This window comes from Cetorhinus maximus, unplaced genomic scaffold (assembly GCF_964194155.1).
Source record: "Cetorhinus maximus unplaced genomic scaffold, sCetMax3.hap1.1 HAP1_SCAFFOLD_1680, whole genome shotgun sequence".
NCBI classification, from domain to species: domain Eukaryota; kingdom Metazoa; phylum Chordata; class Chondrichthyes; order Lamniformes; family Cetorhinidae; genus Cetorhinus; species Cetorhinus maximus.
The window spans coordinates 1-25,115 of NW_027597620.1; the positions used below are offsets into that span (position 1 = coordinate 1).

At 55.0% G+C, this 25,115-nt stretch overlaps 1 protein-coding gene across 1 annotated transcript; it reads left to right on the top strand.

Annotated features, from left to right (window-relative positions):
• Positions 1–1,015: 1,015 nt before the first annotated feature.
• Positions 1,016–24,662, top strand: LOC144676540 (autism susceptibility gene 2 protein homolog). Its single transcript, XM_078536936.1, has 9 exons — positions 1,016–1,106; positions 4,618–4,686; positions 8,883–8,912; positions 13,213–13,284; positions 17,441–17,573; positions 18,891–18,968; positions 19,879–19,962; positions 21,064–21,286; positions 22,953–24,662. The coding sequence occupies exons 1-9, from the start codon at positions 1,044–1,046 to the stop codon at positions 24,136–24,138; spliced, it is 1,938 nt and encodes a 645-aa protein (XP_078393062.1). The 5' UTR covers positions 1,016–1,043; the 3' UTR covers positions 24,139–24,662.
• Positions 24,663–25,115: the final 453 nt, after the last annotated feature.

Below are 25,115 nucleotides of genomic sequence, written 5' to 3' on the forward strand. Positions count from 1 at the left end.
GACTGATCTTTTGCACTGATGTGCTGGGCTCCTCCATCATTGAGGCTGGGGATATTGGTGGAGCCTCCTCCTCCAGTGAATTGTTTAATTGCCCACCACCATTCACGACTGGATGTGGCAGGACTGCAGAGCTTAGATCTGATGTGTTGGTTGTGGGATCGCTTAGCTCTGTCTATCACTTGCTGCTTATGCTGTTTGGCACGAAGGCTGTGTTATAGCTTTACCAGTTTATACCTGGGCAATTTTCCACATAGCCCGTGTTGTAGCTGCACTGGAATAGCTTGGCTAGGGGCACGGAAAGTTCTGGAGATGATCGCCTCATCCTGTGAGGAGAGGCTGAGTAAACTGGGTCTGTATTCTCTGGAGTTTCGAAGAATGAGAGGCGATTTCATTGAAACCTACACAATTCTGAAGGGGTTTGACAGGGTGGACACTGAGAGGTTGTTACCCCTGCACCCACCCCTACTTGGCTGGGGCTTTGGGAACACGGGGATTGGGGTGTGGGGGGGGCACAGCCTCAGGATAAGGGGTCGGCCATTTTGGATTGAGCCGAGGAGAAGTTTCTCCACTCGGAGGGTCGTGACCCTTTGGAATTCTCTAACCCAAGAGGGTTGTGGACGCTCCGACGTTGAGGACATTCAGGACCGGGATCGGGAGATTTTCAGTCTCTCGGGGAATCGAGGGATACGGGGAGCGGGCGGGAGAGTGGAGTTGAGGCAGAAGACCGGCCAGGATCGTGTTGAATGGCGGAGCAGGCTCGAGGGGCCGAATGGGCCTCCTTCTGACCCTATTTCCCGTCTTCTTAATCTGAGACCTGGGAGCTCCGCTCCCCAGGAGAATGGAAAACGGCCTGTCAAATAATTCGGAAGTGAACTCCTCGGGGTCAGACGCCCGGTTTTAAAAAAAAAAATGACAAAGTGAATGGGTGCGTGCTCAGGGGTTTCGAAGTGTGCCTTTCGGATTGACTGAACCGCATACTAACCTTTCCATCCTGTGCTTCAATCCTGCAGTACTTCCAGGGCTATCACGCCCCTGTCTCTGGGATGCCTTCTGTGCTGCCCCCGGCTGGTCCCTTCAGCTCTCTGCAAGGTGCCTTCCAACCCAAGGTACTGTCGCTCGCTCTCGCTCTCTCCTTAACAGGGTGAACGGTCCTTCAAGCTTGGCTTCCCCTCCCTTCCCCGCCCCCTTCCCCTCCACCGCCCCTGCTTAAGGGTGACAGACGGCCTCCCTACTAAATCTCGGCACTGCACTCTCAAACGCCCCCCTCAAGCACCGCGCCAGTCCCTATACGTGACCGTGACCTGACTCAGGGCAGCCCTGCTCGGCAGACCTGATTCGCGGAATGTTGGTGGGGAGGGGAGGGGAGGGGGGTGGGTTCTCTCACACGGGAGGAGGCCATTCGGCCTGCCGTTTTCGTGCTGGCCCTCCGTGGGAGCACCTCAGCTAGTCTCCCTGCCCTTCCCCTGTATCCCTGCAGTTTTTATTCTCTTTGGATTAAGGAATTGAAAGGCTCGATTGACCCTCCCTCCCCCGCACTCTCGGGCAGCGCATCCCAGACCCTAACCACCTCGATTGACCCTCCCTCTCCCACACTCTCGGGCAGCGCATCCCAGACCCTAACCCCCTCGATTGACCCTCCCTCTCCCACACTCTCAGGCAGCGCGTTCCAGATCCAAGCCCCTCGATTGACCCTCCCTCCCCCACACTCTCAGGCAGCACGTTCCGGACCCTAACCCCTCGATTGACCCTCCCTCCCCCACACTCTCAGGCAGCGCGTTCCAGATCCTAACCCCTCGATTGACCCTCCCTCCCCCACACTCTCAGGCAGCGCGTTCCAGACCCTAACCCCTCAATTGACCCTCCCTCCCCCACACTCTCAGGCAGCGCGTTCCAGATCTTAACCCCTCGATTGACCCTCCCTCCCCCACACTCTCAGGCAGCACGTTCCGGACCCTAACCCCTCGATTGACCCTCCCTCCCCCACACTCTCAGGCAGCGCGTTCCAGACCCTAACCCCTCGATAGACCCTCCCTCCCCCACACTCTCAGGCAGCGCCTTCCAGATCCTAACCCCCTCGATTGACCCTCCCTCCCCCACACTCTCAGGCAGCGCGTTCTGGACCCTAACCCCTCGATTGACCCTTCCTCCCCCACACTCTCAGTGCGTTCCAGATCCTAACCCCTCGCTGCGTGAAAAAGTTTCTCCTCGTGTCTCCGTCACTCCTTTTACCCATCGCCTTCAATCTGTGTCCCTCTGCTTCTCCATCCTTCCCCCAATGGGAACGGTTTCTCCCGATCCACTCTCCCCCCCCTCATGATTTCTAACGCCTCGATCCAACCTCCTCCCGACCCTTCTCTTCTCCGAGGAGAACGGCCCCAACTTCTCCGATCGGTCCGGGTCACCGGAGTTCCTCGCACCACCCCCCCGGAACCATCCCCACGAGCCTTCTCTGCGCGCCCCTGCCGAACGGCCGAACCGACCCGAGGGGCTGAATGGCCTGCTGCTTCGCGTGGGCAGCCGTGTTTGGACACGAGCCCAAGGCGCTCGGGAGGAGACACAGGATGTCCCCCCCCTGACCTTCGCCCACCCCACCCCCAACCCCCCTCCCTCCCTCGTCTCGCTTCCAAAGCCTACACCCGGTTGTGACTGCGTGGGAGCGGAAGGAGGTCGTTCAACCCCCTTGTTCTGCAATTCAACGACAACCTCTATCCGAACTCCATCCTCCACCCCTGCCCCCCCGTTATCCCTTTTTTTTTTGGGCCCAAATTTATTTTGTCCCCTTGGCTCATGATAAAACCCTACAATCTACGATGGGATGTGGGCCGGGCCCAGCATTTGTTGCCCACCTCTACTTGCCCCCTTTGGACGGAGTGACTCGCCGAGGGCCATTTCGGTCAAAGAGTCGGCCACACGGCCGCGGTGCCTGGAGTCACCTGTAGGCCAGGCCGGGTAAGGACGGCAGATCTCCTTCCCTCTCCGACCTCAGTCAGCCAGATGGGCCTTCACCACCATCGCCCCGGTAGTTTCGTGGTCGCCGTGGGCTGAGACTCGCTTTATAATTCCAGATTTTAAAAAGAATAATTATTCATTGACGCGATGAATCGATTGACTTTAAACCCCGCCAGCGGCCGTTGCTGGGATTTGAACCCGTGTCCCTGGGCCTCTCGATTGCGGCACCGCCTTCCCCCCTTTCCCCCCTTTAATCCTCCACAGGGTCCTCGTGTGACCTCCTCCTCCTAGCCGGCCGCCGGCGTTTTGTCCCCCCCCCACCACAACCCCACCACCCCCTGCCCCAATCCCCTTCCTCACCCACTCTGCTCTGCCTTTTGCAACCTGTCTGGCTTAGCTGGTGATGGTCACCTAACCACACCCCTCCTCCTCCTCCCCCCCACCCGCCCCACAACTGCCTTCCCCTGTTCCCCAACACCCACCCCACCCACCCACCTCCCCACTCTGCTTTGCAGGAGCTCTCAAACCCACACTTTGGGAAGAGATTGGGACGTTCCCGAACTGTTCCGCGGCCGTCGAAGTACTTTCTGAAATGCCGTCGCGGTTGTGACGTAGGGAAGACAGCAGCTACCTCCCCCTCCACGCAGCCATGAGACACAGCACCCCGGTTGCCTCCTCCTCTGGTACTGTTGGTCGAGGGATACGGGATATGTCCCAGGGCGTCCACGGAGACTCCCTCCTGGCCGTCTCGTCACAATGGTGGCGGGGGCTTCGCAGCCGCTTTTGATAGGGCAGAAGGGGCCTCCCTCAGCGCTGACCCTCCGACAGTGCGGCTCTCCCTCAGCGCTGACCCTCCGACAGTGCGGCGCTCCCTCACTACTGGCCCTCCGACAGTGTGGCGCTCCCTCAGCGCTGACCCTCCGACAGTGCGGCGCTCCCTCAGCACTGACCCTCCGACAGTGCGGCTCTCCCTCAGTACTGACCATCCGACAGTGCGGCGCTCCCTCAGTACTGACCCTCCGACAGTGCGGCACTCCCTCAGCACTGACCCTCCGACAGTGCGGCTCTCCCTCAGTACTGACCCTCCGACAGTGCGGCGCTCCCTCAGCACTGACCCTCCGACAGTGCGGCGCTCCCTCAGCACTGACCCTCTGACAGTGCGGCGCTCCCTCAGTACTGACCCTCCGACAGTGCGGCGCTCCCTCAGTACTGACCCTCCGACAGTGCGGCTCTCCCTCAGTACTGACCCTCCGACAGTGCGGCTCTCCCTCAGTACTGACCCTCCGACAGTGCGGCTCTCCCTCAGTACTGGCCCTCCGACAGTGCGGCTCTCCCTCAGTACTGACCCTCCGACAGCACGGCGCTCCCTCCGGACCGAGCACCATTGCCCAAATCAGCCCAGTGCCCTGCGAAGATGCCCCCCCCCACCACAGCACCCCGTAGCTCCCTGTGACACGCAAGGAAGCCGTGGTGACTGCTTCTGAAAGTGCCTCCTCCGATCTCCTAACCGCCCCCTGGGCAGTGCCATGTTGTACCAACCAAGAAACGTGCAGTGCGCGGCAGCATTGGGGGTGTCCGGCATGTCAGGCGGCTGGGCTGGGGATGTGTGTGTGGGGTGGGGGAGGGTTTCGAAATGCTGAACTTTTCTTTTTCTCTTTTCCTTTCTAGACCCCCAATCCCGAGCTGGCTTCCAGATCGGGACCGGTGCCTCACACCTTACTGCAGAAGGACCCCAGGGTGAGGAAGATTCTTCTACGTGTGACCCTCTGCTTCCCCACCCCGCCCTGTTGTCCCCATTCCCCCCCAACGCCCTTTCCTGAACAGTGCTTCTCACCTGCAGCCGTTTGACGTCTCAAAGCGCGTGGCGAAGTAGGGAGACAGGGCAGCCAGCGAGTGCCCAGCGAGCTCCCACAAACCGTGACGTCGCTCGAGAGGTTTAACACTTGGCCCAGGGCACCGGGGAGAATTCCCCTTTGCCCCTCGTCCCGGTTGAGTCGTGGGGTTTCACACCCACCCGAGATGGAGCCGATGTGGCCCTCGGTGTAGCCTCTTCGTCGGACCGCTCCCACTCCAGCGGTGCGTGGCGCCCTCTGACCTCACGGCGACTGGACCGAGCCTGGGCCTGGGCAGCCCAGAGAGCCCGCAGCCTCGCCGAGGATCGCCCTCCTCAGCTCGCTGCCCGAGGGCAGGTCCGGCCCACGGGTGGGGGCAAGGAGGCAGGTCCCGAATCCACCCCCCCAGCCATCCAGCGCTGTTGGCGCTCATCAGATCCATACTGGCCATCCAGCCAACCGGTTCCCCAAGTAGCCTGAGTTGCTGTAGCTACCTGAACGTGGCAGCCTGGAGCTATGGACAACGATGGTAGAGGTTCCAACCTTCCTTCCACCACATGTCTGACCAGGAACCCCTCCCGCTCTTACCGCCTGCCATTGGCCTGCGTTTGAACGGATTTGCAGGCCAACGACTCGACCTGTTTGGATATAGAAACATAGAAACCAGGAGCAGGGGTAGGCCATTCGGCCCTTCGAGCCTGCTTCGCCATTCGTCATGACCATGGCTGATCATCCAACCCAATAGCCTGGCTCCCGCTTTCTTCCCCATTCCCTTTGATCCCTTTCGCAGCTTCCTTGGCCGCCAAGTCCTGGGGCGGGACCGAACCCGGCTTCTGCCCTGGAGGCAGCTAATCCCCCGCTGCCTCACGAGATCGATCAGTCGTCCTGCGCACACACACACACGAAGGAGGCTCCACCGCTGTCCATTGTACCTGCACCACACGGGCTGCAGCGATTCCAGAAGGTGGCTCACCACCCCCTTCCTCGAGCAGCAAACGGGGATGGGCAGCGAATGCTGGCCTAGACAGTGACATCCATATCCCGTGACCCAATAGAGCTGGTCCCCAGTCTCCCCCGCACCCCCCCACCCCCGACAACCACGTCACCCAGGAGTTGACCCGGCACCCTGTAAATCCCCTCCCTCTGCTTCCTGTGGCTCAGTGGTCGCATTCTCGGGGGTCATTGATGTGGGGTTGTTAAGGATCCTTGCGGACACTATTTGGAGAAAAGCGCCCCTCCCAAGAGGCCGCTTCCCTTGGCTGGAGAGTGAGGAGCCTTGTCTCGGGACATGGGTCGGCCATTCAGTTCCAATATGAGGAGGAATGACTTGACCTGAGTGGTGTGAATCTCTCGAATTCTCTGCTCCAGAGCGCTGTAAATGTCAAGTCATTCGTTGTGTTCCAGACTCTCATCCAAAAGAACGTACAAATTTGTGTTTTTATTCATTTTGCGGGATGTGGGTGTCGCTGGCTGGGCCCAGCGTTTATTGCTCATCCCTAATTGCCCCTCGAGAAGGTGGGGGGTGAGCCGCCTTCTTGAGCCGCTGCAGTCCCGTGTGATGTAGGTACACCCACAGGGCTGTTAGGGAGGGAGTTCCAGGATTTGGACCCAGCGACAGTGAAGGAACAGCCGATATATTTCCAAGCCAGGATGGTGAGTGACTCGGAGGGGAACTTCCAGGTGCTGGTGCTGCCCTTGTCCTTATAGATGGTAGAGGTCTTGGGCTGGGAACATGAGGTCCCTTGGGCCTGCTCCACAATTCAATAAGACTATGCCTGATCTGATTGTGGCCTCAACTCTACATTCCGCCTATCCCCGATAACCTTTGACTCCCTTGTTAGCCAAGAAATTGATCTATCTTAAAAATATTCATTGACCCAGCCTCCGCTGCTCTCTGGGGAAGAGAGTCCAAAGATTCACAGCCCTCTGAGAGAGAAAACAATTTCTCCTCATCTACGCCTGAAATGGGAGACCCCTTATTTTTAAACTGTGTCCCCTAGTTTTAGTCTCTCCCATAAAACATCCTTTCAGCATCTACCCTGTCAAGTCCCCTCAGAATCTTATATGTTTCAATAAGATCAGCTCTCATTCTTCTAAACTCCAATGGATACAGGCCCAACCTGTCCGACCGTTCCTCGTAAGATAACGCCCCTATCCCAGGAATCAGCCGAGTGAGCCTTCTCTGAACCGCTTCAAACGCGTTTATATCCTTTCTTAAATAAGGAGACCAAAACTGTACCGTGCACAGTACTCCAGACGTGGTCTCACCGATGCCGTGTACAACTGTAGAAAGACATCCTTACTTTTATACTCTATTCCCCTCGCAATAAAGGACAACATTCCATTTGCCTTCCCGATCACTTGCTGCACCTGCATACTAACTTTTCCTGATTCATGCACCAGGACATCCAGATCCCTCTGTACCTGTAAGAGTTCTGCTTTTCTGTTCTTCCTGCCAAAGTGGACAAGTTCACATTTTCTCACATTGTGCCCCATCGACCAATTTTTTCCCACTCACTTAACCTATCTATGTCCCTGTGCAGGCTCCTCATGTCCCCCTCACAACTTACTTTCTTACCTATCTCTGTGTCATCATCAAATTTGTTAACCATACATTCGGTCCCTTCATTCAAGTCATTGATATAAACTGTAAATAGTTGAGGCCCCAGCACTCATCCCTCATGAGGCGCCCCACTCGTCACATCTTGCCAACCCGCAAAAGACCCATTTATGCCTACCCTCTGTTTCCTGTTCGCTGACCAATCCTCCACCCATGCGAACATGTTACCCCCCACCTACACACGAGCTCTTATTTTGCGTAGCAACCTTTGATGTCAAATTCCTTCTGGAAATCTTAAGTATAGCACATCCACAGGTTCCCCTTTATCTGCGATGCTTGTCCCTTCCTCAAAGAACTCCAGTCAATTAATCAAACGTGATTTCCCTTTCACAAAACCATGTTGTGGATCGTGGATTATCGGAAGGGAGTTGAAGAGCCCGCAGATCGGGTGGGGAAGTAGGGTTGAGTTTGACGTTCAGCATCATCTTGTTTGATGCCAAACCAAGCTCAGGCGGCCTACCCCCTACTTCTATTTCCTCTTAAATGCCACAGAGACTGACTGGGGCGTTCAACTCGTTTTCGCAGTTTGTCGGATCTGGCTGTGCGCAGTCGGGGCCTGGACAGCTGGCAAGGAACTTGCTGATCGAAACACCACACAATTATTACAGCACAGTAGGAGGCCATTCGACCATGTGTGCGTCGGCTCTCCAAACCAACAACGCACCCAGTGCTGTCCCTCCCGCCTTCTCCCCCTTTCCCCTGCACGCTCTTCCCTCTCCGCTAACAATCCCATTTCCCCTCAAGTGCCTCCATTGACCCTGCCTCCCCCACACTCTCAGGCAGCGCATTCCAGATCCTAACCCCTTGATTGACCCTCCCTCCCCCACACTCTCAGGCAGCGCATTCCAGATCCTAACCCCTCGATTGACCCTCTCTCCCCCACACTCTTAGGCAGCGCGTTCCAGATCCTAACCCATCGATTGACCCTCCCTCCCCCACACTTTCAGGCAGCACGTTCCAGATCCTAACCCCTCGATTGACCCTCCCTCCCCCACACTCTCAGGCAGCACATTCCAGACCCTAACCCCTCGATTGACCCTCCCTCCCCCACACTCTCAGGCAGCGAGTTCCAGATCCTAACCCCTCGATTGACCCTCCCTCCCCCACACTCTCAGGCAGCGCGTTCCAGATCTTAACCCCTCGCTGCGTGAAAAAGTTTCTCCTCGTGTCTCCGTCGCTCCTTTTACCCATCGCTTTCAATCCGTGTCCCTCTGCTTCTCCATCCTTCCCCCATTGGGAACAGTTTCTCCTGATCCACTCTGCCCCAGACCCCTTGTGATTTTGAACATCTCGATCAAATCTCCTCTCGACCTTCTCTTCTCTGAGGAGAACAGTCCCAACTTCTCCAATCGATCCACAGAACTGAAGAAATTTATTCTGTTATGGCGATATAAACTTGATTATATTTTAATATACCCGAAAATAAGTCTAGTCTAGTTAGTGAGATTGTAACTTTCCTTTCCGCTCCCTTCTCCCCACAGTTAACTGAAGCGTACAGACCTACAATACGGGTGAGTACATTAGTCTTATTCCTCGGTACTCTCTTCACTTTGTTTCCTCGATTGTTTGATTTGCAACCATTGGTTCCGCCTTTTGAATGAGACCCTAACCCCTCGCTGCGTGACAAAGTCCCTCCTCGCGTCTCCGTCGCTCCTTTTCCCCATCGCCTTCGATCCGTGTCCCTCTGGATCTCCATCCTTCCGTCAGTGGGAACAGTTTCTCCCGATCTACTCCATGCTCTCGGGGTGGGGGTGGGGGTTGGGGGGAAAGGCAGTTGGGCATAAAAGATCCCACGGCCACTTTTGGAAGAAGAGCAGAGCAAGTTCCCCTTGGCGTCCATGGGGTGGGTGGGGTTGGGGGGTGGGTGGGGTTGGCGGATGTTCCATCAACTGGTAACCAGTGCTCATCGTGTTTTCTGTTCGTCGGAGCTTGCGCTTTGCAGGGCTCGCTGTCTCGTGTCTGACCTTCCAGCAGCTGACAACACTTCAGAAAGCGCCTTGTTGGCCGTGAAGTGCTCCAGGTCGGCCCGATGTTGTGAAAGACGCCCTGGCCGTCCAACCCTTCCTGTTTCAACCAGTCAACCCTCTCCTTCCGCAGGACCCTCCCCCCCCTAAATCATTGCCCTTGAGGAAAGTTGGGCTGGGGGGTCCTTAATGTCGTTGTTACCGATGACAGTGTGTGGAGAGAACGGGAGGGAGTTGCATCGCCTCTGTGAAGAACGGTACATCTCCAGGAGCAAGCAGTAGGTCAGGGGGGCTAAAGTCCGGGGCAGGAAGAGCAAGGCCGGAAAAGCTACTCACTTATGGTAGGATGAAAGGAAGGCTGAATTACATCCCCACTTGCCTGGATGAGTGCGGCTCCCACAACACTCAAGAAGCTCGACACCATCCACGTCAAACCAGCCCTGCTTGATCGGCACCCCATCCACAAACATTCACTCCCTCCGCTACCGACGCACAGTAGCAGCAGTGTGTGTACCATCTACAAGATGCACTGCAGCAACTCACCAAGCCTCCTCAGACAGCGCCGCCCAAATCCACGACCTCTACCATCTAGAGGGACAAGGGCAGCAGACACATGGAAACACCACCACCTGGAAGTTCCCCTCCGAGCCCCTCACCATCCCGACTTGGAAATATATCAGCCATTCCTTCACTGTCGCTGGGTCCAAATCCTGGAACTCCCTCCCTAACAGCGCCGTGGTGTACCTATACCACACGGGGACTGCAGCGGCTCAAGAAGGCGGCTCACCCCCACTACCTAGAGGTAGAATTAGGGATGGGTAGTAAACACTGACTTTGATAGCAATGCCCACACCCCATGAAAGAATGATAAAAATAATTTATGTAGCACCTCTCAGCACTTCGGGACATTCCTCCAAAGGACTTGGTCACCAATCAAGTACTACCAAAGTCTGATCCCTGTTGTAATGTCAGATGCAGCGTCCACACAAACAGCAGCATAGAAATGACCCAGATAATCTAAAGTGATGTTGGTTGAGGGATAAATATTGGCCAGGACTCTGGGGAGAAGTCCCCTGCTCCTCTTAATAATAGTGGCTACTGGATTTCTTGCACCCACCAGAGTGGACAGGGGTGCAATGTTAGCTAAGCAAGCTCGGAGGTCAGTCAGAGTATAATTGCATTTGGTTGGAGAACAATCCCCAAGATGAGCAACTGTTAGGTAGGTCAGAAAAAAAAACAAACAGAAAATGACTGACGTTCTCCTTCTTACCCCACTTTTTAAAGAATTAATGTCTCTGGTGTAAATTTGGAAGGGAGCACCAAGCATGTCGTGCAGTGTAAAGACTAGACTTTTCTCACACACTTTTTATGCATCCTACCAAATGTCCCACAGCTTGCTCATAGTATGTTGACTGATGCACTGTTGTATAATGATAAGACAACCGTACCATGCAATGTTCTGTTGAGGTGGATCTGTCCCCTTTAAAGCCACACACGTAATGAATTTCAGTAAACGCGGCCCCAGGTCACTCGGAGTTCAATTGCTGCATTTGCAAATTGTAACATGGTGGCTGGTTTGGAGACTACTTTTCGTAATGTCTGACAAAGAATGGTGTCGTTGGTATGACGGGTATACTGTGCGGTGAGGTTCTGAATGTAAACTAGCAGGTGCCAGCACCCCCCCTCCCCCCGTGACAGAAGGTGGGTTGACATATTGCTTTATCACATACAGGGCTTGTTGTTTTGCGTCATGGTGCTGTTCTGCTGTGTGCTACCTCTGACATTCTTTGAAGACACAAGGTGTAAATTGATGCGACTCAGGTCAGCTAGAGAAGAATTGTTTGTGGACCAGACAGAGCTTAGGAAAGGTCTCTCTGGGATTAATTAGAGATTACAGATGGCGTCCCTTCTCTTTCTTCCTTACTGACAGGCTGCTTTGCCTGGTGGCTCTCCTCCCTTTCCTGTTGCCCAGAACAGGGGGCAGTGAGCAGCCCAACTTCAAGGCACCTGTCAAGCTCTGTAAGTGCTGCCTGTGGACTCCTCTTCTCCACCCCCCCACCACCCCGCCCCGTGACCTACCCCAAGCCAGCAGGGAGACAGCCGTTCAGTCAGTCAGTTGATCTACATCTACATTTACCTTTGTAATCTTATGAGGAAAGGCTGAGCAGGTACACATTGGAGTTTTGAAGGATGAGGGGTGACCTTATTGAAATAGAAAAGATTCTGAGGAGGTGGGGGCTCGACAGGGTGGATGCTGAGAGGATGTCCCCCCCCCCCCCCCCCCCCCCCCTCCCAGGTTGGGGAAATCTAGAACGAGGGGGTGGGGGGGTTACAGTTTCAGAATGAGGGGTCTCCTGTTAAAGATGGAGATGAGGAGGAATTTCTTCTCTGAGGGTGGTCAGTCTGTGGAATTCTCTCCCCCTCAGAGAGCAGTGAAGGCCGGGGCGTTGAATATACTCAAGGCCGAGTGAGACAGATTTCTGATCGACAGGGGAGTCGAGGGTGATTGGGGGGGCGCAGGCAGGAAAGTGGAGTTAAGGATACAATCAGATCAGCCATGATCTTGTCGAATGGGGGAGCAGGCTCGAGGGGCCGAATGGCCGACTCCTGCTCCTGTTCTTACGTTGCCTGCCTTTGCTCAGCATGCTACAGATAAATCTATCGGCCTCTGTCTTGACATTTCCAATTGACCCCCACCCTGGCATCCACGTCTTTTTTCTGAAGGGAGAGGGTTCCAGATTTTGCACTCCCCTTTGTGTGATGAAGTGTCTCCTGCCTTAACTCAAATAGTCCGGCTCGAATTTTAAGGTCACGGTCCCTGTTTGGACTCTCCCACTCCCACCCTCGCCCCTTGTCAGAGAGCATCTAGAATATCTGCCCTCATCGCATCCTTTAAGTCATCCTTAAAACGCTCGATCAGGTCGCCCCCGAATCCTCAAAACCCGGGGGGGTGCTGGAGCCCGGACTCTGCAAACCGTCCTCGTATTTCAACCTTCAAAGCCCTGGTGCCATTCTGACATCGCTTGCTGCAGTCCCCCTCTCCCGCGGAGGATCTCCAGAAGGGTATATTAGCTTTGGAGGGGGTGCAGTGCTGATCCACAAGAACAATCCTGGGGCTGAGAGGGTGAAACTTTGGGCGTTTTGCACAGACTTGGCTTGTATTCTCCAGAAGGTGGGGTTGTTGGAGAGGGCGGGTGGGGGGGGCGCGCGCGAGGGAGTGACCTGATGGAGGTGTTTAAAACGATAAAGGGATTCGATAGGGGAATCGGCACAGAAACTATTATCTCCCCTTAACCCTGTATTTTTCACTTGCTCCCTGTTTCCCCTATCCCAATTTTAAAGCCAAGTTGTTATTTTTTTGGGCAGAACCAGAAATGCAATTGGGCAGCGCTCACTGAACAATCCTGAGTGTGCTAAGAGCTACGCTAACAACCGATTTATGATAATCAGTTGAGCTCGTTACGTGGCTCATTTATACGTGCTGAAAGTGACACACATTCACACGCAGTGACCCTCCTCTGAAAACAAAAGGAACACGTTCAAGCCTTGAGCCTTTTTTGAATTACCCGCAACCTTGGGGAGCCGATAGTTCCCCGTTGCCTTCTCCATGGCCTTGGCCAATCAGTCGGCGTCCTTTTCTCCTGTAGGATAAATTGTTGTCATTTGAAATTTGGCATTCTTGCATTTGTCCTGATGAGTGCAAGACCAAAAGCTTCGGCAACATGTCTCTCTATTCAGCAATATTCATGCTATTTTTTTTTCCCCTCTCAGAGAGCCGTGTGGTGCTTGGGGTACAGGTCCTGGGGATTTAATTCATTTCTTCCTTTTTATGTTTTTGACCCCGCAGAAGCCTGGTAAATGGTGTGCGATGCATGTGCAAATTGCGTGGATGATCTATCAGCATCAGGAGAAGAATAAGGTACCTACGCTATTCGCCTGGAACACGTGAACACATTGTGGTTTTGCCTTCTCATTTTCCCCTCTCCTCCCCATCTCCTGCTGCTTCCATTGCCTGTATTAAACACCTCGATCAAATCATCCCTTAACCTTCTCTGCTCTCAGGAGAACAACCCCAGCTTCTCCCGTCCTCTGTGTAACTAAACGTCTTCAACCCAGGTCCCATGCTAGTAACAATCTTCTTTATATCTTCGTTCATGTCCTGAGGGAGGTGTTTCAGGAGGAGGGGATGTTAATGCTATGTTAATGAGATTGTTAGGATACACTGGTGAAGGGCATTGTTTGATTATGTACTTTGAGCACATATAAATAGGGGACACTTGGCCAAGGTGGGTATTAACAAGTCCAGGCTGTGGGCGGTCGAAGGGGTCCTCAGGCTCGACTGCCTGCCCCTCTTCCATGGCTACTTTTGCGGTCGGGTGTCCACTGGTTCTCTTGAGGCTTCCCGCGACTGGTGGGCATCACGGGGGCAAGAGTGCTTCATTGGCCCCCAAAACCACGTTTTAGTTTAATTTGGTACGGCTTCTTCAATTTTTTTCTTTTACTACCTTAAGGGGCTGTCAGTTGGTTTAATTGGCTTTTTAAAAATTGAATATTTGGTTAATTTGTTAAATTGGTACTCAAAAGAGTATAAATAGGGGATAGCTGGGTCACTGGGGGTGTTTGGAGAGCTACGTGACTGAGTATGGTCAATAAACTCAGTGAAAAAAAGCTCTGTGTCTTGGTTTTGACTTCACCCAACGGCTTGGATTCTATTAACATTGGGGTGGTGAAGGGAGAGTTGAATTTTAAAAGGGGTGCAAGAACAAAGAGACCTGCAGGCATACACGTGTTTGAAGATGGAAGGATACGTTGAGAAGGCCGTTGAACAAGCAGATGGGATCCTCGGAGCGTCTTTTATAACGGTGATGATGCCAAAATTTTCACCGTTCATCATTGCTCATCTGAAATTGACAGCAACCTCTTTAGTCCACACACGAGCAGTTAAACAAAGCAGTCCCCAGAGGTTATCATCGGTGATACTACACCTCTTCAGAGGGTGCACTGTTGGGGTTGTCGAAGAATGCAATCATTTAGAAATCACTGAACTGTTGAAAATTTCCGTTACCAAACTTTGTCATGATGTAACAAACCTTTGAAAAAGTTAAATGAGGGTTCCTAGCCCCTGCTTCTTTTGCCAGTTACCTCTGGTTAGCGACCCCCTGCCAGTGGAAACGGTTTCTTCTTAGTATCTCTATCAAAACTTTTCCTGATTTTGAATGTCTCTATTAAATCTCCCCCTTAACCTTCTCTGCTCTAAAGAGAACAACCCCAGCTTCTCCAGTCTCTCCACGTTAACTGAAGCCCCTCATCCCTGGGACCGTGCTAGTAAATTTCCTCCGTACCCTCTGCGAGACTTTGACTGCCTTCCTTAAAAAAAAAAGTGGTGCACAGAATTGGACACAATGCTCCAGCTGGGGCCTAACTACTGATTTATAAGGGGTTCTTCGGAACCTCTGCACTTACCACTCAATTTATAAAACCAAAGGGCTTGATTTCATCGAGAGTGGTGAAGCAACAGTGTTCAAAGAAAGTTGCCCAAAAAGATCTAGTGATCTTCGTAGCGTAGATTTTCCTTCTCCCAAATCCAGTGGACCTTCAGGTGCCCAGCAACAGGGATGACATCATCCGGGGTAGGCAGCCAATCGCATTGAAGCATTTTCACAGACAGCAAACACCACCTAACCCTTCCATTTTAATTTTAAAGTTTCTTACAGGTAGTGAAATAAATAATTGGGATTAAGATCGGGACTAAAATATAAACGTGAGATGATTCTTATAAAACTGCGTAATTTCTTTTATCATAATGGAGACATTTAACTTTCAGCAAATATAAAATTATTCTTTTGAGGTGCTGGGCAATATCTATAAAATTAGTACTCTGTTTAAAAACCAACAAGGTGAAACTTTTTCAAAGGTTTTTACAGCAAGACTCGGCATAACATTGGAAGGTTTCAACAGTTCAGTGATTTCTGATCGATTGCATTCTTTGGTGACCCCAACAGCGCACCCTCCGGAAAAGTGTAGTATCACCGATGACAACCCCTGGATTCCTGCGTTTAGCTGCACACTTGTGGACCCTAGAGGTTGCTGTTAATGTCAGAAGAGCAGTGAGGATGAATGCGGACCATTTTGGCGCTATTCCCACTGAAAAGTCCGCTCCGAGGATCCCGTGTGTTCCTCAAACAGCCTCCTCAACTCGCCCTTGCACCTTCACAGATGTGTGTACCTGCAGGCGCCTCTGTTCCTGCACCCCCTTTAAAATCAAACCTCTCCTTTTACCACCTCCCTCCTCCTGGAAGGCCTCCCTCAGGACATAAGCATAGATGTTAAGAGGAGAGTTACTAGACCTGGAATGAGGAAGTTGAGTAGTCTGGGAGTGTAATGATCTCGGTGGAGACCAGTAAATTTTAAAATGAAAATCAAACTCCCCAGTTATTAACTTAAAGAATTACTTTGAAAGCTTTCACGTTTTAATCAAAGGTTTTTACTGTACAAGAGTTAAACAAAGCAAGTACTGCCAACGTAACAGTATATTTTGTAAACACTTCAGCTTAAAAACCCAAAAATCTCAACAGAACACTTCTCGTTCCGCTTTCTTTCCACCCGAGTTCCCGTATACTTTACAGGATCTTGAGGGTTCCTTCACTTCCCTGGGACCAAACCAAGGCGTGCCAAGGAGCTCTCAGGATTTCACCTCGAGTCTCATTGGCATTCCCACTATTCTCCGAGGTACGAGATTTCTCGGGCCCTTCCATTAGCAATCGGGTAGATGAACTCTCCAACGCCTCACGGTTGTGGACTCCCCGGCTCAGGCACGTGCCTCACTGCATTCTTCGTTGATAGCCCCTCTGCTAACTGGTTCCTGCTGCTTTACAGCTCTGGGGCTGGTTCCCTCCTCTGCTTGTCTCAAAGCTGCTCCCAGGCTTCCACCAACTGTTTCAGCAAAAGATCGCGCTGGCAAAGCCAAAAGGGCAACCTCTCTGCGTGACCTATTTCCGTAGCAACGCGGTCCACCTGGGATGTTCCAGACAGAAATATATAAACAAATTATCTCCAGCTCCCAAATTTCCCCTTTGATCTGGGAAACCACATGAAGAATTTAAGCCCCTTATCGGAACAGCTGCAGTCTCCACCGCGGAGCCCGGGAGAGGGGTCACTCGTTGTTTGGTCTTCTCCCATTTTCATCTCTGCGCTAAGTAAACAAAGGCCACCCTTTGAATCGCGATTCCTCCAGGTTTGTTCACCAGCTTCTCAAACCCGGTCTTTTCACTCGCAGTCCAAAATTTCAATCCCCAAACCAAAAGTTATGTTCCTAAAGCATATGAATACATATTACACATATGTTACATATTCGTAACAAGACTCTGGAGCTGTTCTCCTCGGAGCAGAGAAGGTTGGGGGGGGGGAGATTTAATCGAGGGGTTCAAAGTCACGAGGTTATGTCGATCGAGTCAATAAGGAGAAACAGTTTCCAGCGGCAGGAGGGTCGGGAAAGCAAGAGGGACAGAGACCGAAGGCAACTGGGAAAAGAAGCAGGGAGGGAAGATGAGAATTCAAACTTGCGCATGATACTGTGGAACGCGCTGCCCGAAAAGGTGGCGGGAGTGGGCTGAGTGGTAACTTAAGAAAAGGAATTGGATAAATACTTGAAGGGGTGTAATTTTCAGGGCTACGGTGAGAAAGCAGAGGGACAGTGGGTCTAATTGCATCGCTCCTGGAATGGCACAAGTATAATGGGCCTCCTCCTCTCTGAGTGCTGTGAGCCCTTTGAATTCTCCATCCCAGAGTGCTGTAGCCTTGAGCATTTTGAAGACTGGAGGCTAGATTTTTGGACGCTGAGGTAATTAAAGGGGATAGCGCGGGAAGGTGGAGTTGGAGTAGAAAATCGGCCATGCTCTAATTGGATAGGGCGGAGCAGGCTTGAGGGGCCAAATAGCCTCCTCCTGCTCCGATCTCTTACGGTCGGTTGTGGTTTCGGATTGGGGACGTGTAGTACTCTTGGAACTACGCTTATCGGCTGGGATGTTGGGGATGTTTCCTGACCTCGCCCCACTCTTTCTCTCCGCCCCCCACAGATGATCCACACGGACCACCACAAACTGGACTTCACCAAGACGGACCTGCTGAGCCGGAATGCCAGCAGCATCTTCGGGCCCATCACGCACTCGCACGAGCTGGCCCGGCCAGCCACGCTCTTCACTGCTGCAGGTACGGGGCGTTACTGTCTTGTCAATCACACTACGATCATTGTTAAAATTAAGAGAAACGGCTGATGGGTATTAATTCTCTTTGAGCACGTATAAATCGGGGACCGCTGGGACACTAGGTTGAGTGGGAGGAGAGCTGCGAGACTGAACAAGTCAATAAAGATAAGCTCGGTGTCTTGGTTTCAGCTTGACCAGCCGACTTGGATCCTGTTAACCCGGGAAAGCACTGCAGGGTGGGAGGGAGGGGATGACGTGGATGGGGGAGTAGCTGTTAGTCGGGGAGCCAGAATTTTGCTCAACATCATCTCAATCCCTCTTGGAGACGTCTGTGAGGTTTTATCGTGTTAATCAATACCACATCAATGCAGACTGTTGGGTGCAATCTGCCTTGTCATACTCTCTTTTTCCACTCCTCTACCACCGCCACTGCACCCCACTTTGCCCATGTGAACTGTGTGATGGGGGAGCGGGGGTGGGAATCTTCAAGGATTCTCTCACTGCGCGTAATCTGAGTTTTTTTTTTCATTCATTCACGAGATGTGGGCGTCGCTGGCCGGGCCCAGCGTTTACTGCCCATCCCTAATTGCTCTTGAGAAGGTGGTGGGTGAGCTGCCTTCTTGAGCCGCTGCAGTCCCCGTGTGGTGTAGGTACACCCACAGCACTGTTAGGGAGGGAGCTCCTGGATTTGACCCAGCGACAGTGAAGGAACGGCCGGTATATTTCCAAATCAGGATGGTGAGCGGCTCGGAGGGGAACTTCCAGGTGGTGGTGTTCCCCATGTGTCTGCTGCCCTTGTAGCAGTCGTGGGTTTGGGCAGCGCTGTCGAAGGAGCCTTGGTGAGTTGCTGCAGTGCATCTTGTAAATGGTACACACACTGCTGCCACTGTGCGTCGGTGGTGGAGGGAGTGAATGTTTGTGGATGGGGTGCCGATCAAGTGGGGCTGCTTTGTCCTGGACGGTGTCAAGCTTCTTAAGTGTTGTGGGAGCCGCACTCATCCAGGCAAGTGGAGAGTATTCCATCACACTCCTGACTGGTGCCTTGTAGATGGTGGACAGGCTTTGGGGAGTCAGGAGGTGAGTTACTCTCCGCAGGATTCCCAGCCTCTGACCTGCTCTTGTAACCACAGTATTTATATGGCTGGTCCAGTTCAGTTACTGGTCAATGGTATCCCCAGGATGTTGATAGTGGGGGATTCAGTGATGGTAATGCCATTGAATGTCAAGGGGCGATGGTTGGATTCTCTCTTGTTGGAGATGGTCGTTGTCCTTGTGTGGTGTGAATGTTACTTGCCACTTATCACCCCATTTCTCGTTACAGATGCCGTGCATCCAGCATCCTCACCGTTTGCTACCCCGAGTGCTCTTAACACATTCCTCAATCCTCCATCCCACCTCGGTAAGTCCGGCGGCTGAGACACATCCCACCACCCCCCTCCCTCCCTCCCTCTTCCCACTCCACCCACTCCTCCTGCGTTTCCAGTGTGCACTGTGGACCTGGGGGAGGACAGCAGGCTCTGATTCCTCAGACTGCGCGCCAGGCGAATGTACCCCCTCCCCGGCGTGACTCCAGGACCCCATGCTTGGGCTGCTCCTCCGATGTGAGGGGGCCCTGGGTTTAACGTTTCTCCTCCCCGCACGTTGCAGAGACCTGTGGCCACAGTGCCTTCCGAGGCTGCTGAACTCCCTCACTCCCGAGGCCGGGAGTGCCGGGCCTCTGGATTCCAGGAGGCTCGGACCCCTGCAAGCTCCTGTCGCATCTGAAGGGTGGCGCGTCTGCCTCCGTGGTGGCCCCATGACCCCGAGAGCTCCCGTACCGGCGCGCTGAGGCGCACCTTCAACCGCACGTCCTGCGTCACGGGGACGGGTCCTGGTCAAGGCACCGAACTTTGCACCGCCGATGAAGCTAGCCAAAGATTGAGCCTGCCCGTGGGGTTCCCGAACGCACGGACCCGGCAGACTGAGCCATTGGCAGCCAAGACCTCAGCACGCCCACCCCTCCCCACCAGCGCCCCACGGACCGTACGGCTGTCGATGACCACTTGCCCTAACTTCCTCGACGAGAGGACATCCCAGGATTGCGGTTGGGTTGCGTTGGGCCCTTTAAGCAGGGCCGGGCTGGGCTGGGCGGTCGAGAAGGAGAGTGGGACGGAGGTGGCCTGGGTGAACCCCATCTCCCCTGAGCTTCGGGGGTCGAAGGGCGACGGAGAGGAGGGAAGGGTCGAAGGTCGACAGCGGAGAGCCGACGTGGTAACCCGCTGTGCGCTGTGTTTTCTCCCCTCTCTCACCACCCCCACCCCACCCAACAGATCCCTACGGCAGGACCCAGGCCTACAGTGCGATCGGGCAGCTGACGAACAGGGCCTTTGGAGGGCTGGGGAACCCCGCAGTAGGTAAGTGAGACTCGGCACTCCACTCCCCAACCCCCAAGGTGGAGACCTTACCCCCGACGCGGTCCCTTCTCCAAACGCCACCCCCCCACCGTCCTGAGCTAGATTTGTCACCCTTGTGGGCACCAGCGCAGCTCGGACAAGACCCTCTGTTCACCCCCGGCACCTCGGCAGCACACATCTCTCTCAGTCCGGAAGGAGAGACTTTGCCGTTTGATAGAACCTTCCACGAGGCTGCGGACTTGCCAAAGGTACTTCCCAACAAGCGAAGATAGCCTCTGAAGGCTGGCCACTGTTTAATGTGGAAACGCTGGGAGCCAATTTGCATGCAGCAAGCTCACCGGAATCGTGATTAGCCAAGCGACCAACTCGACCCTTTTTCTTCTTCCTGCTGAGGCTTGGATGATGCATAAATATTACCCGCTGGACCCCAGGATTGGACTCCCCCTGCTGCTCTCGTGGGATTTATGTCCACCTCAGAGAGCAGACGGATCCTCGGCTTAAAATGGCATCCAAAAATGCAGCTCAGTACTGACACTCCGACAGTGCGGCTCTCCCTCAGTACTGACTCTCCGACAGTGCGGCGCTCCCTCAGTACTGACCCTCTGACAGTGCGGCGCTCCCTCAGTACTGACCCTCCGACAGTGCAGCGCTCCCTCAGTACTGACCCTCCGACAGTGCGGTGCTCCCTCAGTCCTGACCCTCCGACAGTGCGGCGCTCCCTCAGTACTGACCCTCCGACAGTGCGGCGCTCCCTCAGTACTGACCCTCCAACAGTGCGGCGCTCCCTCAGTACTGACCCTCCGACAGTGCGGCACTCCCTCAGTACTGACCATCCGACAGTGCGGCGCTCCCTCAGTACTGACCCTCCGACAGTGCGGCGCTCCCTCAGCACTGACCCTCCGACAGTGCGGCGCTCCCTCAGTACTGGCCACTGGGATATGTTGGCCTGGATTACGGGGCTCGAGTCTCTGGGGTCTGGCTCGAATGCACCACCTCCTCAATTCCGGGGATGCGACCTGCTGGGTGCTGCCTGCGTTCTTTGCCTTTGTGGTCCTCGTTGCCTCACCTTCCCTTCCTCTCTCTCCTCCCCTCCCCCTGCAGCTACCAGCACCGTGTTCGCTCACAAGGAGAGCCCAGCCGCCCAGGGCTTCGGGAGCCCTCGCGAGCATTGGAACCGCCTGCACCAGACGCCCCCGTCCTTCCCCACCCCTCCGCCTGCGTGGCCCAGGCCCGGGGAGGGCGAGCGGGACCGGGGCAGCCTCCTGGACAAGGAGCCCGACTGCGACAAGCACGAGATCCCCTTCATCAAAGAGGAGAAGGAGAGGTGAGCGGTGGCGACGTGTGGGCGGTGGAACTTTCCGGACGTACTTACTCTATTATGGCGTGTGGGCCGGCGCTGGCAAGACCATGATTCGTTGCCCACCCCTAACCCGCCCCTTGAACTGAGTGACCCACTCGGGCCATTTCGGAGGAGCAGCGAAGGAGTCAACCCCACTGCTGCGGGTCTGGAGTCACATGTAGGCCAGACCAGGTAAGGGCGGCAGACTCCCCCCACCCCCACTCCGCCCCCGAAGGACCCTAGTAAACCAGATGGGTTTGTACCACAATCGATGATAGTTTCACGGTCGCCATTAATGCGACCAGCTTTTTCCTTCCAGATTTGTTTTTTTATGCATTGCTGAGCGCAAAAAAGGAGACAAACTGTGGAAACTTTTTCGTCTTGGACTCATCAGGACGGTTTCACAAGAATTCCAAATCTCCTTCCTGGTTTGAATTGAGGCAAAGGCCCCGCTGTTAACTGTTCTCTCCTGCATCCTCCATGGCGACAGCCTCGACCTATCATACCCCGCTTGCCAACCAATCAGAAATCTCCTCTCGTGCGGTGTAAATTATTGTTCCTTTTGAGATTCGGTATTCTTGCAAATTTGCCCTAAACGAGTGCGAGACAGAAATTTCCCACAGCGTTTTTCTCTCCTTTCGGCAATGCTCATTTGTTTTCATTAGTTTATTAATAAACAGCTTGTTTAATTAATTAACCATTAATTTAATAATGTTAATTTTTATATGGCGCCAGCCGCCGTGGTGGGATTTGAACCCTTGTCCCCAAGAGCATTAGCCTCAGCCTCTGGTTTCCAATCCATTGACATTACCAGTACGCCGCCAGCCCCATAATCTTGCGGTTATTAAACTGGGCATGGGTAGCGGGGGTGGGGGGAAAGAGGGCAGCGTAATATCGAGCCTGAGGGATTGAAGAATGATTGGGTGAGGGAGTGCTGTGGTCACAGTCCCTCTGCTCATAAGTCATTAGGTGAGGGGGTGGTCCCCCCGGGGGTGAGGGATTTGCTTTGTTTTTTTTTTTTTCCTTCTTTTGCTTCGGCTCTCTGCCCGAAAGCGGGTCCGACCCACAGTGCCGCCATCTTCCCCCCGCTCGCAGGGAGGATCAAGGAGGCCGGTCCTGAATCTGCCCCGGCCAGGACCGGGGATCGAATGTTGGCACCAAACTGGTCCAGAGCAGCCGTCCAGCCAATGGAGCCGACCAGTTTCCCCCTCCCTCCCGCAAAAGAGTCCGAGCTGCTGTGGCTACACGGCGACGTCCACTCAAGACAATGCGTTTTGTAGTTGTGGGAGGTATGGATGACGATGGGAGAGGCTGCACTTTCCTTCCATCGCGTGGCTCTGGCTAGGAGTCTCTCCCACTCTTGCCGCTCGCCTCTGGGAAGCATTCACAGGTTGATACTCGACCCGTTTGACCCTTGCGATGAACACACCTTCCTTGACCCATCCAACCCCGGAGTGGGACTGGAACCAGAGCTTCTGACTCCAAGGTAGTGACATTACCCAGTGCTCCACCAGGTCCCCAGTGAGGGAGATAGAGGGTGCAAAGACTCAGGGCAGAAAGAGAATGGCCACTGGCTTCCCCACCCTCTTACCACCCCCGCCGGCATGCCCTCACCCCCTCCCAATTAACCGGGAGTTTCTGATCTCTGCAGGGAAGCTGTGTACAGCCGCTACTCGGTCCGCATGTCTCCGGCAGCCCAGAAAACCGGCAGCGTTGCCCCGGTGATGGACGAGGAGAGGGGCCGCCCCAGGAGCAGCAACAGCAGCGAGCCACGAGGTGCCACGCGAGAGCGGGAGCGAGAGCGGGAGCGGACCGAGCCCCCCAGGGACCATTTCAAGCAGGAGCATCGAGGCCGGGAGTTCCAGCCGCTGCTGGCGGAGGATGGCCGGGCCGCCGCCAAGAGGCCGGGGGAGGAAGCGGGCAAGGGCGCCCGCGAGACAGGCAGGGAGCCCTCGCCCTACTCCCGGCCGCCCGGCGCCTCCGAGGGCCTCAAGCCGAGCCTCCTCCGCGAGCTGGCCAAGAGGCACGAGGTGAAGGTGAAGGAGGAGAGGAAGGAGGAACACGACCTGGTGGCAGCTGGGGTGGCGCCGCCGGGTTTCGAGCCCGCCGCCCAGCTCCCGCGCGGCCACGTCCCCGGGGGCGCCGCGCACGCCCTGCACGCCCTGCACCCGCTGCCGGTGCCCCTCGCCGTGGTCGGGCAAGTCAACGGCCTGGGCGTGCTGGAGAGGAACCGGGTGCTAGCCGGCCCCTTCCTGGGGGTCGGGCACCCCGGGGTCGCGCCCGGCGCCGGGGGCGAGCGCCTGGCGCCCTACGCCTGGGACCCCTTCCGCGACCCCTGGCGGGAGGCGTGCCGGGGCCCGGAGCTGTCGCCGCTCCACCAGCGCTACCCCGTGCCCCAGCCTCAGCCCCCGCCCCAGCCCCGCTTCTACGAGCCCGAGCGGCCCTACCGGGAGCGGTCACTGCTGCGCGACCTCGTCCCAGAGGGCCTGCTGGCCGAGGCCCGGCGCGAGCAGGAGCCGGGGGGCCTGCTGGACGAGCAGCTGCTGCTGCGCGAGGAGTACGAGCAGCGGGCCCGGCTCCTGAGCTTCCTGGGGCCCCCTCACCCGCACCCTCACCCTCACCCTCACCACCCTTACCCCCGTGTCAGCCCCTCCCTGGTGCACCAGAACAGCCTGCTCAGCAAGACGCCGCCCATGGCCACCCTGGGAGCTCCTCCGCCCCTCATCTCCTCCGCCGGAGCCCGGCCCGGCTCCCCTCCCACTCGCGCCACCCCACTCTCGGCCTCCGATCTGCGGGACCTTTCCACCTACAGTCACAAGGACCGAGACTCCAGATAACCCGACGAGGAGAGAGAGAGAGAGAGAGAGAGAAGCGGCCAGAGTCTTAAAAAAAAAAATTCCGAGGGACAACACAGACTGTGCAGCCCCCCCCCCCATCGTGCATTTAATGCCCGTGGTCGACTCGAAACTCTTTTTTTGAAGCGAAAGGCTGACAGAGAAAAGAAACCGTGTAAATATTTATATTATATAACCAGCGCGACACATTGGCTCTTGGGGCAAGCAACAGCGAAATATTTTGTACATTTTTAAAAAGGTTTGGGGATGTGATTTTAAGCGATGCAATTTTATTTTCTCCTCTTTGTTCTTTGCCCCCGCTACCCCACCCCCACTTTCCCTGAGTCCTGTGACCTGCGCCACCGCCCTCACCCACCCCCACCCCACCACCCGTCTCCTGGGGCCCCGACGAGTTTTTAATTGTATTTTTTTTATGAAAACGGTATCTACATTGTAAAGAAGAGCTTTCTTAATCATATGTGACCGAGGACTCGATGTAGCTGAATTATAACGGCTTTGACAACGAACAGGCCCGATTTGCTGCACGCTTTTGTGACGTCGGGCTCCGAGCCCCGACCCTCCACCCCCCCCACCCCCTGCCAAAGCACACACGCACACATACACACCCACGCACGTCGGACCGGGAGGAGAGCAGTCAGCGAGACAGCACAGGCCACCCCGCCGTAAGCCAACTCCACGGAGCGCGAGGAGCCTTCGAGGCCAGGAACGAGGAGTGGAGGGGGAAGCTGGGTAAACATGAGGTGGGGGGGAGGGGAAAGGCAGGGGCGACGTGTTGGCGGGGCTGAGATGAAGACGGGGGGAGGGAGGTGGCGGGTTGGTTTGGGAGGAGGCTAGTGTGGAGTAGGAACACCGGAGCGTAGCAGATGGGCCGAAGGGTGACAATACTGTGCGGGAAGGGGTACCTGCTGAAGGGCGACCCCACCCCCACCAACCTGGCCTCAGCCACCAGCTAGAGAGAC